The sequence below is a fragment of the Mustela nigripes genome, unplaced genomic scaffold (genome assembly GCF_022355385.1).
Source record: "Mustela nigripes isolate SB6536 unplaced genomic scaffold, MUSNIG.SB6536 HiC_scaffold_148, whole genome shotgun sequence".
NCBI lineage: Eukaryota > Metazoa > Chordata > Mammalia > Carnivora > Mustelidae > Mustela > Mustela nigripes.
Genome location: NW_026739562.1, coordinates 6,193,916 through 6,208,309, shown reverse-complemented (window position 1 = coordinate 6,208,309; position 14,394 = coordinate 6,193,916). Strand labels below are relative to the sequence as shown.

At 54.2% G+C, this 14,394-nt stretch overlaps 1 protein-coding gene across 6 annotated transcripts in view; it reads right to left on the bottom strand.

Moving 5' to 3' along the window:
- Nucleotides 1-14,394, bottom strand: part of LOC132008376 (1-aminocyclopropane-1-carboxylate synthase-like protein 1) — a 28,213-nt gene that overhangs the window by 11,909 nt on the left and 1,910 nt on the right. For 5 of the 6 annotated variants that reach the window (XR_009401622.1, XR_009401621.1, XR_009401623.1 and 2 more), the window contains exons 3-14: nt 12,392-12,451; nt 9,836-9,906; nt 8,676-8,745; nt 8,114-8,180; nt 6,070-6,167; nt 5,527-5,604; nt 4,685-4,785; nt 3,954-4,043; nt 2,440-2,485; nt 2,185-2,326; nt 316-458; nt 42-195 (exon numbers count right to left, since the gene is read on the bottom strand). Coding sequence is in view for 3 of the 6 variants with exons in the window: in XM_059386898.1 (XP_059242881.1) it covers nt 42-195; nt 316-458; nt 2,185-2,326; nt 2,440-2,485; nt 3,954-4,043; nt 4,685-4,785; nt 5,527-5,604; nt 6,070-6,167; nt 8,114-8,180; nt 8,676-8,745; nt 9,836-9,906; nt 12,392-12,451 (1,120 nt within the window). In the remaining 3 variants the exon portion in view is untranslated. The remainder of the gene's footprint in view (nt 1-41; nt 196-315; nt 459-2,184; nt 2,327-2,439; nt 2,486-3,953; nt 4,044-4,684; nt 4,786-5,526; nt 5,605-6,069; nt 6,168-8,113; nt 8,181-8,675; nt 8,746-9,835; nt 9,907-12,391; nt 12,452-14,394) is intronic. The other variant, XM_059386899.1, reaches the window with a different exon arrangement.

The window sequence follows — 14,394 nt, the reverse complement described above, 5'->3', positions numbered from 1 at the left end:
GGGCAGAGTGAAGGGTGCGGCGAGGAGGGGAGGTCGCTTACCCAGCCGAAGCCGGTGGGCCTTGTCCGAGAAGATCAAGCGGAACCAGCCGGGCTCTTTACACTCAAAGGTCTGGCCACAGGACAGCAGCACCTTGTTGTCCAAAAATTGGCGCCAAAGCAGCATTTCTGCCTTAAAGGTGGCCTCGGGCAGGAACTGGGAGGGTGGCAGGGGCTCAGGTAGGAGAGGAGACACCCCTGCCCCTCACCTGCCGGAGAGAGGCTTCAACTACCCGCCCCCCCCAACCCCGCACCCATGCAGCCCCACCTGTGTTACCTTCCTCAGGTCAACCCAGATGAAGAAGCCTGCCCCGCGGCTCAGGAACGGGATGCCCAGGGCCCGGAGCTCTCCTGCCACGTAGGCGTGGGCAGCCTTGAGCCGGGCATGGTTCTCCGGTAAGTACACCTGGTTGATCCAGTCTGTTTGGGGGAAAAGAGAAACAAACAAAGAAATCTCTCACCAACCCTCCAGGCTGCCCACGAATCTAAATGCTGACAAAAGAAAGGCCATGAGCTGCCAAGATCCTTTCTCCAGCTGTGGGTGGGGGCCACAGGAATAGTCCCTGTTGGTAGAAAGCACTGGAAATCCAGGTAGCTGGCCTCACAGCTGCCAGCCCTGCAGACACAGGGTCCCCCGGGGTGCAGATCCTAGCAGAAGGCCCCCTCCCACACAGATGCTTCTGAGCCCCAGAGGCTGCTGTTCAGATCCCAGCCTGGCCTCTGACAAGAGGTGGGGCCTGGGGCAACTTCACCTCCCTATCCTTAGCTTTTTATTAACTCTCTTTGGTGTCCCATTTGATGAGGGTTTTCAATCGTTTTTAAACAATTTATTTATTTTATTTTTTTCTGAGAGTGAGAGAAAGCGAGAGCTATAGAGCGAGCATGCAGACGGGGCAAAGGGAACAGGGGACAGAGAATTTCAAGCAGGTTCCACACCCAGCGCGGAGCCCAATGCGAGGTTCAACCTCACAACCCTGAGATTGTGACCGGAGCTGAAACCAAGAGTTTGATGCTTAACTGATGGCGCCACCCAGGCACCCCACCCCCTTTTGATGAGTTTTAACACAAGTGTCTATCTGTGTAACCCACCACCTGCCGGCAGGACACCGAACAGTTCCCTGGCCCCAAAGAGCACCCTCGTGCTATTCATAGTCCCGACACTTCCCTGCCCCCGACAACCACTGGTCTGTCAGTTCTCTGTCACCTGGTCTTGCCTCTTCTACAGTGTCACAGAAGTAGAATCATACAGTCATGTCACCCTTGGAGACTGGCCCCCTTCACACAGCACAATGCCCTTGAGCTTACTGTGGACTGCCCTGGACCTCGCCGCGGAGCCCTCCTCCATTGGACAGATGTGCCCCACTTTGTTCCCTCCTTCCCCCACGGAAGGACATTTGGAGTGATTGTGAACAAAGCAGCTATAAATTTTCACACGGAGGGTTTTGTGCGACCATGAGGAGAAACAGCTTAGGAGTGGGATTGTTGGGCCACGTGGTAAGTGTGGGTTTAATTCAGCAAGCTACTTGGCTTTCCAAAGTGGCCACAACACCTTCCATCCGCGAGCAGTGTGAGAGTTGCTGCTCCACGTCCTCACCAGCATGTGATGGGGTCGTTTTAAATTTTGGCTGTTCTAGCAGGTGTATAATCATTTCCACATCTATAAAATACCAGGGGAAAGGCAGGAAATGTCTGCATCCTAGGATTCTGGGAAATAAGGTGATGCAATGAGAACATCTAGCAGGGCTCACTACAAGGTGGCAATTATAGATCCCCTTTGCTATCTAGACCCACTAGCTGAGATCCTCGTAGGCAGAGATACTCCCATTATAACTGTTTTCCCTTTGTTGCTTCTACTTTCTCTTTTTTCAAGGGCTCACAGCTAATAATGATGAGTTCACGTTGACCAAGTGCCTATGATATACCAGGTGCTATTCGAATTGATAAATCACACGAACTTAGGTTTGGGGAAGTGAAGTAGTGTGCCACATGGTCAGGAAGTGACGGAGTGGGCTATGAACCAGTCGTGGCACTGGGTTCTCGAACACCACCCCAAATTCTTCTCATGCAAGAAGCACCCTTGATCCATTCCCAACTGACTATAACCTCTCCACCCCCCATTCTCAAATGACCAGGCCCAGACAGTCACCACGGTCCCAAAGCAGCTGTGCCATCTGGTACTGGACCAAACCACTGAGGCCATGATAGCGGCAGAGGGAAGCCACCGCAGTGGCCACGTCCCGGTTTTCCGTGTAGAGCGTGCCGAAGCGGAGCCCAGACATCCCAAAGTCCTGCAGAGAAAGGCACCCTGGGCAGTGGCCAGCCCTCCACCAAGGAAGCTGGTTCCACCCACCTCTCTGCCCTCCCACTTCCGTGACACCCCCGAGGCCAGCCAGGAACCTACCTTGCTGGTCGCCCACATCACGTGGGTCCTCTGGGGGTCAGGCAGCCTGCAGAGAATACAGGTGGGGACAGAGGCAAAACAGATCCACAAAAGCTCATACACATTTGGATGAATTTAGTTCTGTGTCTGTGTGAAGCCCTGGTCTCACCTTTTTGAATCATCAATTCCTACACATCCTTTAGCATCAGGGTCAGCAAAATACAGCCTGCAGGCTAAACCCAGCCCACAGCCTGTTTTTGTAAATAAAGCTTTACTGGAACACAGCCGTGCTTTTTCATGTACATAATGTCTATAGCTGCTTTCATGCCATATGGCAGAGTTGAATGAGAGACCATAGGCCTGTAAAGCCTAAAACTATTCGACATCTAATCCAAAAATACTTCCTGATCCCTGATCTAGAGCTCAGCTCAAGTTCTGCTTCCTCAAACAGACCTTCTCTGACCACTCCCAGTAGCCTGGGCCCACTGGGGACCCCAAGCAGATCCCCTCATGCCTCCCCAGACTTCTCCTTTTTAGCACTTGTCACAGCCACAATCAAATGACTGTGTATTTCGCCACTAAAATGTTTTTTCTGGGGCCACCTGGCTGGCTCAGTCGGTTGAGCATCCAACTCTTGGTTGAGGCTTAGGTCATGATCTCACAGTCGTGGGATTGAGCCCCACATCGGGCTCTGCCCTCAGCATGAGTCTGCTTAAGGCTCTCTCCCCCTCTCCTTCCTGCATGTGTGGAGTCTTTCATTTACTTCAACTAAATGAAATCTCCAAAATGTTTTTTTCTGGCTAGAAATAAAAGTTCCGCTTGAGAGGGGCCTACGTCTTTCTCGGTCCCTGTTATATCCCAGCACCAAGCAGGGTCTGGCACAGGGGAGGTGACAAGTCGTTCATTTTCTGCGCCTCACTGTCCTACTCCATAAACAAACAGGAGTCGCAACCGTGCATTTGGCAGAGCCTCGCGAGGACCCGCTGAGAGAACCAATGGAAAGGATTTCACGGGGTCCAAAGTTCTGAACACATACCAGGAACAGTTAGAGTCTCTCAATGCCGCATGTATAGACTCTGTGGGTGATCTGGTCTGAGAGTCTCCAAAACTCTTTCAGCCCAGATTCTTGGTTCAGGCTAAATCTAGTGAAAAAGCCCCAACAGCTAGAAGTGCTTGGCACGCGGCTGGGGCTGCAGAAGGATGGGCGGAGTGAGCGAGCGAGCGGGTGGATGGATGGACGCAGCTGAAGGCACTCTGGAGCTGAGCGGACGGCACAGGGGGCCAGCTCCCACCCTCGCAGCCCCTCCACCCCCAGGAAGCCTACGGCCCAGCCCCTCCCTGGAGCTCTCAGAAACCCTGATGTAGCCCAGCCCTCCCATCTTCTCCTCACGGGGTCTGGGGACAGTGGGATCAGATCAGGGGGATGGAAGGAAGCTGCCCTGGGACAGGTCACGTCACGTGGGCGGGGCCACCAGGGGCCGGAGGACCGGGGGCTGGCAGAGCCGGCCCTGTGGCTGTGGGCAGGGCAGCCTTACCCTTCCAGGCTCAGGACGCTGCGGTAGGCCGCCGGCTTCTCGAACACGGACAGCATGTAGACCTCATCCACCATCACGTGCAGCTCATGCCTGAAGGGGCAGGGCCGGGGAGGAGACGGCTTAGTCTGCAGGTCAAATAGGTCCCCTGCGGTGGGGAAGCAATGACTCAGAAACCCAGTGGACCATGGTCGGGCCCAGGGCTGCCAAACTTTGTTCCAGAAACACCTTTCCCTGTGTCTAATGCTCCACACAGGAAGCTCTGTACGCAGCTGACGGCTTCTGAAGCACTTCAGAGGAGAGGCAAAGGCCTCGGGCACGTCCGCAAAAGAAGGGCCCAACTGAGAGCAAACCAGGTTTGTACAGACAGATCCAGATTCGAATAATCAGGCTCCACTCCTCACTCGAGGGCTCGGCAACCTGGGGACCATGACCACATGATGACTAATAGGGTGACTGGGCGGAGTGCATGAGATACAGCACGTGAAGAGCTTAGCAGGGCCCCTGGCCCCTGGGGGGCACAATGTAGGACAGCTGTTGTCCTAGAAAGAAAGAGGGAGAGAGAGAGCCCTAGTACCCCCATAAACCCTGCCCCCCCACCCCAGTGCTGGGGAAGGGCGAAAGCGGGTGGGGGCCCACAGAAGAGTGAACAGGGTAGAAGAGTCCATACCAAGGCCCACGCCCATAGCCCGATCTGCCAGGATGTTTTTGTGGGTGACTGTGGGGTGCCTCACCTCTTGGCAAATTCCAGGTAGTCCCGCAGCTCTCCTGGGGAGTAGATGTCGCCCAGAGGGTTGTGGGGGTTGATGAGGATGAGACCTTTGACCTTCACACCCTGAAAGCACCAGTGGGGCAGGAAACACTCAGCTCCTCCCGAAGGCCAGAGCCACACGCTCCCACTGAATGGGGCCCGCGGCTGGGTGGGATCTGGGGGAGCTGGGATGGGAACGTGTTCAGGACCCAGCGTGAAGCAGGTAAGGGCAGAGAATTACGAATCTGCAGCAGATGGCATACGTGCAAACGTGTCAGCCAGGGAAAGAAAACAGAGGCAGAGAACAAAGCCCAGAGGCAAGAGGCCCAAATGCCAGTGAAGGCTGCCTCTGTTGGCAGAACAATGGGCGGGGGTTTGTACTCTCAGATTCCTACAGGAGGCATGTGTGACCGTACTGGCCACAGACTGGAAAGGAACCACGGGAGAAGTAACCCTTATTTCTGCCTTTCTTCAGAAGATCCCCTCAAAGAGGGATGCGACAGGGGAATCAGGTCCTCGGATCACCAGGGAGACTGCTGAACGGCACACCACTAAGCTCCACACTCGACTCCCTGACTGAAGTCAGTTGGAGCAGGGGTAGGGGCGTTCATCGAGTTCCCACTGGTCTCAGAATCTTTCTCTAGTGGGAAGACCCTCCACTGGTAGGCTCCTAATCGACCCCCAGAATGGTTCCCTGGGGCCATCTGACACCCCAACCCCACCAGGGGCTGCTAACCCCACACCCAGGATGAGATCAGCCACCAGAAGCCTGTGCCCTGCCCAGACCCACCCCTCCCAGCCTTGGGTTTGATTGGACCCCCAGACCTCAGAATTGGCTCGCTGCAAGGCCATCTCCAGCTTCTCCACGGTGAGCTGGAATGGACGTGTGTCCAGCCCAGTGACCTGGAAAAAGAGGGAGAAAAGCCACGGGCCCAGTTCCGTGATTCCCCCGAATCTGAGCTTCTGGGGCCTCTCCTAACAGTCATCTCTAGCCTCCTTGGAACAGTCTCTGAAAAAACCCCGGCAGGGTCCCTCCCCTCACTGTCGGCCATGCCATCACATCAGGGACAGCTCAGCACTCTCAGTCGGGAAGAGGCCCCAGAGACCCTCTGATTGGGGTTCAAGAAGTTACACGCTGAGGTCTGCTCTGTCCCCTCCTCACCTCACTATTTTGATGGAGTGTCCTTGCGGCTGCCCTTGGCTTCTACTCTGACCCACAGATCTCAGAGCCGGGACCTGGGGAGCCCCAGGGAAACCCAGGTATGGACCACCGTGGGCCACAGAGGGCTCTACACTCCTTGCAGCCGTGACGCTGGCATGGTCCCTCCCACGTCTGCCCTCAAACTCACGGAGAGGAAGAACTCTTACCTCACTGTCCAGATAGACACATACCAGCCGGACATTGCCATAGAGATAGACGTGCTGTGTGATGGCCCCATAGTAAGGTGCGGGGATCAGGAATGCTTCTGAGGGAAGGAATGGTTCAGGGCCTGTCATCCTCCGGCCAGATCACCCCAGGCCCCCGTCACCCACAGGCTCCACTCCGCCTCCCCAGACTTCCATGTCTTTGGGGAACCCCAGGCGTACACTCCGACTCTCAACTTCCAAGCTCTAACACCTGGATCCACTGAGATGAGCCTCTTCTCTGATCATCAGTAGCTGACATTTACTGAACACTTACTACGTGCTGGGAACTGGGCTAAACATACATTTGTGTGTCATCTCATTTGGTCCTCACAGTAGCTCTGTGACGTCAGTACTCCTGTCACCCTCCCTCTCCCGATGAGGACACTGAACCTCGGAGGGCCCCTCTGAAGCACCCCATGTGCTGGCTCACTCCAAGGACAGACCAGGATCCCGGGAGTTGAAGCTGCGGGGTGATCTGGGCTCGACAGATGGACAAACGGGACAGCAGGCAGAACTGCCCAGAGAGAGAGAGAGAGTGTGTTGAGGACGAGTGGGTTCTCTCTCCCTGGAGACATTCAAACACAAGGCTGAGGCCATCTGGTGGGGAAGCACGTCGTGTGGAACATTCTAGCTATGAATGGGGGAGTACTGATGACCTCCAAGGTCTACCCTGAGGCAGAGGCAGGTGTCCCTCCAGTTCTGAAGGGGATGTGTGGGCAAGCCGCCCTCCCTTCCCCCGGCACACCCCACTCACAGCTCCGGAAGGGGCAGCTTTGTCCTACATGTTCCCCAGCCCAGCCACGGGGAGTGGACCGGAGGGAAACGAGGGACCCGAGGGAGCCAAGGCACTGGCTGGCCAGAAACCCGGCACAGGCTCTCTCTCACGACTTGCTCCAGGAAGCACAGATGCCCGTGAGGAGAGCACCTACACCTGAGCAGAAAGGTCATGAGCGGGTGGAGTTGAGGAAGGTCCAGAGAGAGGTTCGCAGATACAGAGGGGAGGAGGAGGGAACTGCCTACCCCTGTGAGAGGTGGACAGTGTGACACTGACCCCGTTCTTGGCTGTTGGAGAACAGGTAGGAAATCGCCTATCCTATCCTTGCGATGAATCTTCTTCTTATGGTTCAAATCCTGGGTCCTATCTCTGTATGTGAATTTGACAAATCACGTAAGCCCCTGTGCCCTAATGTCCTCATCTGGGACGTGGGGACGGCACAGAACCCACCTCAGAGGCGAGAAGTGAGGATTAAACAGGCCTATGTGTAAAGCCTTAGGCTGTGCCCGCAACATAACACACGGTCAGTAATTATCACCCAGAATCCCTGTTAGCGAAGCTGACGTGAGGGGGCCTCTGTTCTGGTGACAAGGAGCCCTGATCGGGACCTGCTTTCAGATCCACTGTGGATCCTGAGGGACGCTGCTGGCTGCCTACTCACCAGCCATTCCAATTTTCTGGCTAATAGAGCACCAGATTTCCCAGAAATGACCAGCAATAAGTCTGAGGAAACCGGGCCTTCTGCCAGCCCCTAGGGAGGAACCGTGTTTGGTTGAAGTCAACCAAACTTATCCCCTCTGCCTGGGGCTGCTCTGAGAATGGGTTTGTGCAGCAGTGGTGGCCACTAAGACACAAGGGGAGCTCCGCTGGGACTTTCTTTGGGAAAGAGTATCTCTCCTGCCCCCTCCCAATAAAACAAAGACACAGGCAAGGCACAACCTTTCCCTTTCTCCCTTCCTTCTGGACCCACTGACAGCCAGCACATGAAAGGAAAAACCAAGGTCATCACAGAGACAAGCCCCAAACCCTGGCATCATGTTGACCTCCTCTGAAACTATGGACATCCGGGTATCTTGACCGGACATCCGGTCAAGCCCCTTGTTAAGCACCCTGCAGCTGCATAGTTGGCTATGGCCAAAGGCATTCTGACACAGGCCACAAAGACAGGCAACTGTGGGCACTGCAGGCATAGGGCAGCCCCCAAAGCTGAGCACGCCATGGGTCACTTACCCCCTGCCTCACACAGCACCGTGGCCAGAGCAGAGAAGAGAGAGGCACAGCCATTCAGGACAACCACCTGCAGGTGACACATCCATGTTGACAAAGATGAGTACCCATCCAGGCGGGAGCAAGGACCTACAGCTGTACCCAGGCTAGCAGGGAAGGGGGGCCCGGTCCCAACTTGGTGCCCTCTGTGGCTCGGTCACAGCAAAGCCACCAGAGGAAGCCAAAGGCCTCTCCTGACTGACAGCCAAGTGCCTGTGTTGCTTATCCTTTGGGCCCCTCTCTGGATCAACAGAACAAGAAGAGGGAGCGGGTCACTCAGAGAGTCTTGCCTGAAGGTACGGAGGCAAGGAGGGAGCACTGAACAAACTGGAGCAGAAACTGTAACCAAATTATGTCCTCAATATTTAGAATGAGGAAGACAAAGGGCAGGGGTGCTCCTAATTCTACCTGGAAACAGCCCCAAATCGAGTGGAAGGCAGATCCCACGCCCACCCTACCCTTGCCCAGTCAAAATTGGGGGAGGTGGGTAGAAGAACAGGGGAGAGCAGAGGAGGGGGCGACTCACATTGTCTGGTTTAAGGGGGTTGGGGCTCTTGCAGTAGAAAGACAGGAATCTGGCCACTTCCTCCCGGAGGCTAGAGATCAGACCGAGAGATGATCAGTGTTTGCCAGAGGATCCCCAGCCCACGGTCTGTCCCAGAGCTCCCCCGGTGAATCTTCACACAGCTGCCACCACCCTTCTCTGGTTTCCCACTCAGTCAGCGGGATCGGCGTGGCCTCCACGTCGCAGGGCCTACCAGTCCCCTGCCCCATCACTACCCACACACGGACACTTGCATTCTCTGTAGTTCTAGGACACCCGACCCCCTTAATCTGCTGGCCTCAGGGATATGAAAAGTAACACTCCACCTACACATAGATCTAGCTAGTAACAGTAATGCTATCATAATGGTAACTATCGTCAGAGTCATGGTTGGACCATTTCCATCATGCAGGAATTACGTGGGGAATTTTACTCATTTAATCTTTATAACAATCCTAAGATGCTGTTATTATTCCCATTTTACAGATAAAGAAACTGAGGCTTGAAGGAGATAAGTCACTTGCTGGTAAGTGCAGAGCCCACACTCAAGGCAGTGGGCTGTCTCCAGGGCCCACCATCCTCATTACCTAGGAACGAATGCTTTGGAATCCAGTCCTGCTTGGCCACGAAGCTCCTGGGACAGCAGCCGCCCCCAGCAAGTGCTCACTAAGTACCAGCTCCAATTAGCATTATTTAACTCGCTCCATCGGACCAGGAGGAAAATGCCCCCACCAGCAGCCCCCGAAGATGATCCTGCTTCCTCTAAAACTACTGTGAGAGCAGGGAGAAGGACTCCATGCCTAAAGGCCCTCCGCCTGCCTCAGACCCATGGAAGCAAGTGAGGGAGCTCCCAAGCTGTGGTGAGACCCACAGAGGCCCTAGTACCCCACAAACACTCCAGGAAACCCCATGATTGCCAGACCTCCAGGATGGCCCTCGGCCCAAGGCAGGCTTTCTCCACCTGCCACAGTCACATCCAGGGAGGGATAATTCTTTGTTGTGGGGGCTGGCCACTACCCAGTAAATGCCTGAAGAGCCCCTTCCCAGCTGGGACAAGCAAAAGTGTCTCTAGATGTCCTATGTCCCCTGGGAGCAAGATCACCTCCCGGGCTGGGAACCACCGGCCCGCGGCAGCTACTTACAACAGATGTCCCCTCCAGTCGGGGTACTGCAGCAGGGACGGCTCCACCCGCAGCATGTCGCTCTGACTCAGCTGGGGACAGAGGGAAGGGCAGGTTGAGCGCCATACACCCTCGTGGTGACCGCCAGCACGGCACTTCCACCCACATCCACACGGCCCCCACCACGAAAGCCTGGGCTTGGTCTGCTCATCAGAGAAATGAGGGGAGAGGCAGCACGGGCACAGCCTTCTCCTGCCCGTTTTGCAGAGGAGGAACCGAGGCTCCAGAAAGTGAGGTGACTCCGCCAATGTCACGGAGCTAGCAAGTGGCAGAGCCGAGGCAAAACCCTCGGCTCTGCCACTTGCTAGAAGAAGGTCGGACTCCTAATCCAGTGCTCTTTTTACAACACTGCCATCTAAGAAACCCAGAGGAGTGGGGGCACCTGGGTGGCTCAGTCGGTTAAGCATCTGACTCTTGATTTCCACTTGCATCATGATCTTAGGGTTGTAAGTTCGAGCCCCATGTCGGGCTCCCTGCTCAGCTGGGAGTCTGCTTGAGATTCGCCCTCTCTATCTCTGCCCCTCCCCGTGTTTGCATGTGCGTGTGCTCTCAAATAAATAAAGAAATCTCTTGAATAAATAAATACATAAATAACCCAGAGGGGTGAATTGGTAGAAGCAGTGATAGGAGACTATGCTACTCAGCTGCTCCCTGGGGTGACAGAAGGGGTCCCAGAATTGGGTGCCATCCCCTTGGAGTTTGCTCCAACTTCTGGAGGGACTCGAGTCATTGTGTTCCCATGGGCTCAGCTCAACTTTACGCTTTGGAAAGTGTGGCCTTTTTACACCACCCCCACCCTGACCAGGCACTGGGTTAGTAAGTCCCAGGGCATCACAGACACAATGTCAAAGAAAGGCAGAAGTCTTAGGGAGTGGACCAAAAGAAGAAGGGCAGTCAGCCACTTGTATATGACTCCAACCCTTCCCGTCTGTCCTGCCGCCCAGAGAGCCACACCGTCCAGTGGGAAGGCCACAGCCACGTGTGCCCCTTGAGCACCTTGAATGCGACTGGTCGGAACTAAGACCCACTGGATTTGAAAAACGTGATATGAAAACAGTATGTAACATATCTTAATTTTTTAGATTGATTACATGTTGAAACAGTCCTATTTTCAATAGATGGAGGTAAATAAAATACATTAATTACTAAGATGAATTTACCAGTTTCTTTTTACTTATCTAATAGAAAATTTTAAATTACATACATGGCTCACATTTTACTTCTGTTGGACAGTACAGCAGGGAACTGGCTGGATAGGACAGGCATCTTGAGCCCCCTTCCTACACCCCTCTCCCCTTGGGTCTTGGATTTGTCACCCTCAGAAATAAGTTCCTTTGGGGTGTGCGTCCCAAACTTGGAGTCTGTGGCCCTGGGAGACACATCTATCAGGCATTTTCAGTGGTTTGCTAGAAATGGCTCGGACCAGCTCAAGAAATCTGTTTATTACATTTCCAGGAATTTTACATGCTGTGTTTAAAAAAAAAAAAAAAAAACATTAAAAAAAATTAAATTATGCCAATGTATAAATAAGTAAATTACATTAAAAACAAACGTAGTAACTAAAATATCACTGCTTCTGATTATGTTACTACATTTTGTTTAGATTTTATTTATTTCTCAGAGAAAGAGAGAGCATATGCACAAGCAGGGGGAGCGGCAGGCAGAGGGAGAAGCGGCAGGCAGAGGGAGAAGCAGGCTCCCCACTGAGCAGGGAGCCCAATGCGGGACTGTATCCTAGGACCCTGGGATCAGGAGCTGAGCAGAGGGCAAACGCTTAATGGACTGAGCCACGCAGGCGTCCCTATGTTACTACATGTCTATGTGTATTCTTTTTTTTTTTTAAAGATTTTATTTATTTATTTGACAGAGAGAGATCACAAGTAGACAGAGAGGCAGGCAGAGAGAGAGGAGGAAGCAGGCTCCCCGCTGAGCAGAGAGCCCAATGTGGGACTCGATCCCAGGACCCTGAGATCATGACCTGAGCCGAAGGCAGCAGCTTAACCCACTGAGCCACCCAGGCGCCCCATGTCTATATGTATTCTTGAAGTTATTTCCATCTTTGCGTCTGCATGGCGGGGACACTACAAACCTTTTTCCCAACTCTGTGTGCAAGGACGTCACATCCGTGGCTTGAAATCCGCCGGGAGTATTTACACTATGAGAATTGGCAAAATCTACAAATCAGAGTCCTCCCTACCCCAGAGGCAGTTGTTAAATGCTGACCACACCCCACTGAGTGTCCCCTCACCACCGCCATCCTGCTGGGATAGCAGGACCCAGCCAGCAGGAGGGACTGAGTATGGGAAGAGGTAAAGCAGGACCAGAATAGGGAAGTGACTGGCCCAAGATCACAGAGAAAGTTGTCCCTGAGGCAGATCTGGAACTAGGGTGAGAGGACTCTCAGGCCAGCGCTGCAGAGGCAAGGGGCAGACTCTGGTCAGGGAAGCCTTCCAGGAAGTCCAAGAGCAGACGGGCCCTGGGAGCTGCTGACGGCTCCCAGACATGTACGGGACTTACCCGCCTGGAGAGCAGGTCAAAGCAGAGTTTGTTTTCACTGGTGCCCAAATTAATGATGCCCTGGAGAGAGAGACAGGGAGGCAGAGTGAGCATAGCCAAGCGGTCCCAAAGGGAAGGCCTGAAATGCACACGGAGGCAGAAAAGCAAAGCGGGAACGATCGCACCCTCCCAAACCCCCTTCCTTAGCCTTGTTGAGCCTCACCTCCTCTCAGCAACCTGGTCCATCTTCCCATTTCTAAAGCTCTGTTCAAAGGCCATCTCCTCCAGGAAACCTCCCCAGAACCCCCACTAGAAAGGATCTTTCCTTCTTCTGGAACACAAAACTCATGGTCTGTCCCCCTGTAGAGCACTGCTCACTCTCTGCCCGGGTCACAAGGACAGACGGACATGCTTTGTGTCCCCCACTGGATGGGAAGGTCCCCGAAGGGGATGCATGCCCGAGAAACCATCACTTAGTAGGACCCAATACATGTTTGTGGTACAAAACAAGGTACAAAGTAAAGCAGTGCTCCGGGAGGACCAGGAACAAGGATACATGCGGAGCAGGAAGGGCTCTGGGGCTGCAGAAATGGTCCCCTGGGAGACCGTGTGCAACCACACACCACCTTGATCCCACCCCATGAGGCACCCACTCATAGGAGCGAGAGTGGTGAAGGCACAACTCAAGCCGCCCATAGAGTCCCCAGGGAGACTCATGCTCTCTAACCCCTTGACCCCTGTGGTATTAGGACAATGAGGAAGGAGGCAGGATATGGAAGCCAAGCTTGAATGAACCAGTGTTCTGACCAATAAAAGGCATGGCTCCTTTACTCACTGAGGAACAGAGCAGTAGGCTCCTCTGCTCACAGCTAATCTGTCCACAAATCCTGTTGCTCCTACCTTCAAAATACGTGTTCAGGGGCACCTGGGTGGCTCAGTGGGTTAAAGCCTCTGCCTTTGGCTCAGGTCATGATCCCAGGGTCCTGGGATCATGCTCCGCATCGGGCTCTCTGCTCAGTGAGGAGCCTGCTCCCCCCTCCCCCGCCTGCCTCTCTGCCTACTTGTGATCTCTGTCAAAATAAAATCTTAAAAAAAAAAAAAATGTACAGCCCAACCTCATCTCACCTCCACGGTGAAGACCCCTGTCGAGCCGCCAGAGCTTCTTGTCTCCCTTCTTGCAATGGCTTCCCTCCTCTCTTGCCAGCCTACACTCACCCTGACCTCCACACAGCAGCCTAAGCCCCAGGCCTCTTCTGAAAGCCAAAATCAGATCATACTGCTCCTCCTCCCAACGCCTTCCACTGTGCTGTGTCCCAAACCAGAAGCCTGTCTGCGTCCCATAATGCCCACACTCTTCATCTCCAGGCCACCACCTGATCTCTCTGACCTCGTCCCCTGCCAGTCGAGGGGCTTCACTCCAGCCGTCGTGGCCCCGTGCTGTCCCTTGAACCCATCAAGCACAGATTCACCCTGGAGCCTTTGCACTGGCTGTTCCCTCCGCCTGGAACATTCCCTGCCCCAGGTATCTGCAGGGCTCCCTGGGAGAGGCAGCCTCCAAGATGGCTCCCAGGGAGCATCCCCACCTCCTGGTATCCACACCCTTGTGTAATCCCTTTCCCGTGAGTGTGGGTCGGACCTACTGACCCACTTCTGACAAACAAGATATGCAGATGGGATATCTTGCAAGAATAGGTTATAAAGTCCCTGGCTTCCATCCTGGGTACTCATGGTGTCTCCTTCTCTCTCAGAGCGCCTGCCCCGGGAAGCCAGCTGCCATGTCACATAGCAGTCTGTGGAGATTCCCACGTGATGAGGGACTGGAGCCTTCCAACACGCACACCAACAAGCCTGGAAGCAATCCTCTCCCAGCCCCCGACCACGTCAAGCCTAAGACGAGACCACAACCATGGCTTCAATGCAGGTTCACAGATGATTCTGAGCCTGTGGCACCCACCCAGAGCCTGAACCCCAGAAATTATGAAATGCATTTGTTAAACTGCTGAAATCTGAGGTAATTTGTTACA